The 4,336-nt window shown below is 56.7% G+C and overlaps 1 protein-coding gene across 2 annotated transcripts in view; it reads right to left on the reverse strand.

The window, feature by feature from the left end:
* Window positions 1-3,964, reverse strand: part of FKBP8 (FKBP prolyl isomerase 8) — a 16,132-nt gene extending 12,168 nt beyond the window's left edge. For both annotated transcript variants that reach the window (XM_017501306.2, XM_017501307.2), the window contains exons 1-2: window positions 3,797-3,964; window positions 1,997-2,313 (exon numbers count right to left, since the gene is read on the reverse strand). In XM_017501306.2, coding sequence (XP_017356795.1) covers window positions 1,997-2,313; window positions 3,797-3,957 — 478 coding nt within the window. In that variant the 5' untranslated portion in view covers window positions 3,958-3,964. The remainder of the gene's footprint in view (window positions 1-1,996; window positions 2,314-3,796) is intronic.
* Window positions 3,965-4,336: the final 372 nt, after the last annotated feature.

Consider the following 4,336-nt stretch of genomic DNA (forward strand, 5'->3'; position numbering starts at 1 on the left):
GTAGAGACAGGGTTTCACCATGTTGGCCAGGCTGGTCTCCAATTCCCGACTTCGGGTGATCCACCGCTGCCTCAGCCTCCCAAAGAGCTGGGATTATAGGTGTGAGCCACCATGCCTGGCCCACCGTGTTGTTGTAAGGATGAAATAAAATGATATATAGGCCTGGCACAAAAATCAGTGCTCAGTAAATATTACCTGGTGTTATTTTTATTTTTTTAGGACAAAGTCTTGCTTTGTCACCCAGGCTGGAGAGCAATGGCAGTTGTGTTATTTTTAGTAGTAGTAAGATTTTTGGCCAGGCACGGTGGCTCACACCTGTAATCCCAGCATTTTGGGAGGCCGAGGCGGGTGAATCACTTCAGGTCAGGAGTTCAAAACCAACCTGGCCAACATGGTGAAACCCCATCTCTGCTAAAAATACAGAAAAAAAGTCCAGGCATGGTGGCTCACGCCTATAATCCCAGCACTTTGGGAGGCCAAGGTGGGCAGATCACGAGGTCAAGAGATCAGGCCCATCCTGGCCAACATGGTGAAACCCCATCTCTACTAAAAATACAAAAATGAGCTGGGCATGGTGGTACACACCTGAAATCCCAGGTAGTTGGGAGGCTGAGGCAGGAGAATTGCTGGAACCTGGGAGGCGGAGGTTGCAGTGAGCCGAGATTACGCCACTGCACTCCAGCCTGGAGACACAGTAAGACTCCATCTCAAAAAAATAAAAATAAACAAAAAAAAATTAGCCAGGTTCAGCGGTGGGAGCCAGTAATCCCAGCTACTTGGGAGGCTGAGGCAGGAGAAGCACTTAAACCTGGAAGGCAGAGGTTACAGTGAGCTGACATTGCACCACTGCTTCCAGCCTCGGTGACGGAGCAAGACTCCATCTCAAAAAAATAAGAGAAGTAGTAAGATTTTTATCACTAGTGGTAGTGATATTTAGTAATATTACTGTTTCATCAGTGTCAATATGATTGGATGGTATTGCTACAGTATTGTTTGTACAATGAACAGTGGTAATGCTGTCTTGTTATTTGCATGGGTACCGGCGTTATTTGGTATACGAGATACCGGTACTATACCACCGGCAAGACGACTTCCACAGAATACTAACATTTCCCTTGTTTTCAGTTGCTGTGATGGGGTACGCTGGGCAGAACATGTGTGAGCTCCCGTAGTTTACTTCTTGTAGGATTTCTCTGAGCATTTACAATAGTATGAGTACTGTGAACCCACCAGAAGGCTGAACACGATAACATTCCGCTGGTCTACTTGACCCCAGGACACAATTTTGTTTTTGGAGGTGGATGTCTTGCTGTGTTGCCCAGACTGGCATGCACCCAGGACACATTTTATTTTATTTTTTTGAGATGGAGTTTCGCTCTTGTTACCCAGGCTGGAGTGCAATGGCGCGATCTCGGCTCGCCGCTACCTCCACCTCCCAGGCTCAAGCGATTCTTCTGCCTCAGCCTCCCAAGTAGCTGGGATTACAGGCATGCGCCAACACACCCAGCTAATTTTTGTATTTTTGGTAGACACGGGGTTTCACCATGTTGGTCGGGCTGGTCTCAAACTTCTGACCTCATGATCCACCCGCCTTGGCCTCCCAAAGCGCTGGGATTATAGGTGTGAACCACAGTGCCTGGCCTAGGACACATTTTTCAGAGCACAAGCCTGTGTCACACAAACACCAGAAAAAGATACAGCGTTAGGGTTAGAAGCTGTCAGCGCCTGGTGTGCTGGCTGTGTGGCTCTGGGCAGGTGACTCAGCCTCTCTGAGCTACTGTTGGCAGATCTGGGAAACAGGGACACAGTACATTGTGCACGTGTGTGAGTCAATGAATGAGGTACATCAACGTGAAGCATCTCCAGTAGTTGCCTCTGGCCGGCGATCATGGTGGTGACCACGTGACTTCCAACCCTCACAGCACAGATGGGGAAATGGGGCTCGGGGACGAGAGGGCCAGGGCCAAGGTCACCCCGATCCACCCTTGCTCCTTACCCAGAATATCCAGCCACTCTTCCGGGGCTGGGGCCGGGGCAGGCTCGGGCTCCATAGCAGCCAGGAACTCTCGGGCCAGGGCCCCAGGCTGCTCAGCTTCCTCCGCCACGGGTTGTCCCATGTCCTCCAGTGGTGGCAGCTCACTCAGGTCATCTTCCTCCTCCTCTTCCTCCTCCTCTTCCTCCTCCCCCTCAGCATCCTCAACCCCATCCAGCACCTCAAAGTCCTCAAGTGGCGGGACCCCCGCGGGCGGCGGGGCAGAGGGCTCAGAGGGTTCAGCACACGACGCCATGCTGCTGGGGGGACGGGAACTGGCCCTGGAAGTGGAGGGCAGAGATGTGGGTAACACTCCTACACAGCCCCTCAAAGTCCCCACTGTACCCATTCCCCACACTGCCAATCGCTTTCTGTGTAACTCAGGGACTCCAAGTCTCAGTTTCCCCATCTATACAGTGGGTAGAACAACAACCCCAGCTTGTTGGAAGAAATTAACCCAGGCATCAAGCCTTTGGCATCAGGCTCAAACAGTGTTAGCCATTATTAGAGCTAATTATTGTTTAATGTTTACAAATACTCCAGGAAGTCGGGAACATTCCCCTCAACATTTTACAGAACAGGAAACAGGCCAGAGGGGCAAAGCCATTTACCCAAGGTCACAGAGAAAGCCAATGGCCAAGGGAGGATTTGAACCTGGGGCTTCAGGCCCTGTGGCTTTGCCTGATTATATGCTAAGTCAGGGGTGCTGGGATTTTTGTGGAGAGGACAGCTTCTGAGGACTTAGGGAAGCCATTTTTAGAGCCTCTGGGGCCACTGAGGGAATTGAACCTTTTACTAGGGCCTCCCACCTCCAGCCTCTTCTCCAAACAGGAGACCCTTCCCAAGACCACTAACAGTAATCACCCAGAAACCCTGAGCATGTTTCCTCTCACGCTCTCAATCTAAACCTATCCCCCACAACCCCAATATCAGGGACCCTGGTCAAAACCCTTCCCTAGGAGTGCATCCTCCTCTCCTCAGCCTCGGTCCCACCCCCTCAAAGCAGCCTCCTTTCCAGGAGTGGTCGAGGTCCCGCCTCGTTCTACAGCCTCTTCTTTGCCCCAGGCCTCCTGAACCAACAACCTAACCCTCTGTCCCCTAGGCCCCAAGCTCAGAGGAGTGTGGCACAGCCATCAAACCAGCCCGCAGCATCCCCTCCTCAGCCCTCACCTGCCTGCTCCTCCCGGGCGCGGGCCCCACTTTCTGAGACCCTCCCAGCCCCCACCCCCACAATGCCCCGCGCCCGCACAATTCGGCCTCCCCTCCCACCCCCGCCCCAACTACCACCGCCCCCAGCCCTGGCCAGCTCTCCCCACAGCCGCTCCGTCGCGCCGTAAACACTCTAGTGTCCCCAGACGCCCCCCCTTCTCGATCCCATAACACCCCACGCCCTCCTGATGTCCCACAGCCCGGCCGGGCCCTCCTTCAAGCCCCGACCCAGGCCCCTAACGCCCCACGGCTGTCTGACGCCACCAGCCTGGGGCACCCGACCCCCGCACGCCTCAGGCGCCCCTGGCCCTGCACGCCTGCGTAGGGAAGCCCCCACTGGATTTCCCTTTGCCTCCATGACCCCCATCCCCGGCCACCCCAGGCCGGCCGCGCCCCCTCGGGCACCCGCGACCCCCGTGTGGCCCCAGGCTCGCCGCCCCCGCGGCGCCTCGCCCCGCCCATCGGCCGCAGCCCCCTGAGCGCTGGCCCTGGCCCAGCCCAGGCCAGGGCAGCGCCCCAGCCGACAAGGCGCCCCCAGCGCCGCAGGACACTTGCCTCTGGCTCCGGGACCCCCGCCTGGGGTCCTGCGCCCCCCTCCCCGCCCCCAGCCGCGGCCGCCGCGCCTCGGGAACCAGGTTCAGCCGCTCGGCCCCGCCCCTGCGTGCCCATTGGTCTTCGTTGCCGCGACTGCCGCGCCCATTGGCTCGTGCAGACATCCGTTCCGGGCGTTGGCACCTCCCCCTTCCTGCTTGGCTCCCCGGAACGTTCTTAAAGGGACCCGAGCCTCCAGGCCGCTTGGGCGGGGGCAGGAGACCCTCGGCTGGACCTCAACACGAGTCAGTGTCGTGCAGCCTGTGCGACTCCCGGCTCTCCTCTGAGCTTCATCCTGATCATCTGCGAAATGGGGATAAACACCCCCATCTATGCACTCTCACCTTGGGGGCTGTTGGGGGGGGGGGCAGCACTAAATGCTATTTCCTTAAAGAGGTCCGGCAAGGCAGCTCTGGGGTTGCTGATGACCCATCCTGAAGCCCTAGTTACAGAAGAGGACCTGAGGTCCTGAGGGGGAGTGATGTGCTCAAGGGCATACAGAAC

This window comes from Cebus imitator, unplaced genomic scaffold (assembly GCF_001604975.1).
Source record: "Cebus imitator isolate Cc_AM_T3 unplaced genomic scaffold, Cebus_imitator-1.0 Scaffold280, whole genome shotgun sequence".
Taxonomy (NCBI): domain Eukaryota; kingdom Metazoa; phylum Chordata; class Mammalia; order Primates; family Cebidae; genus Cebus; species Cebus imitator.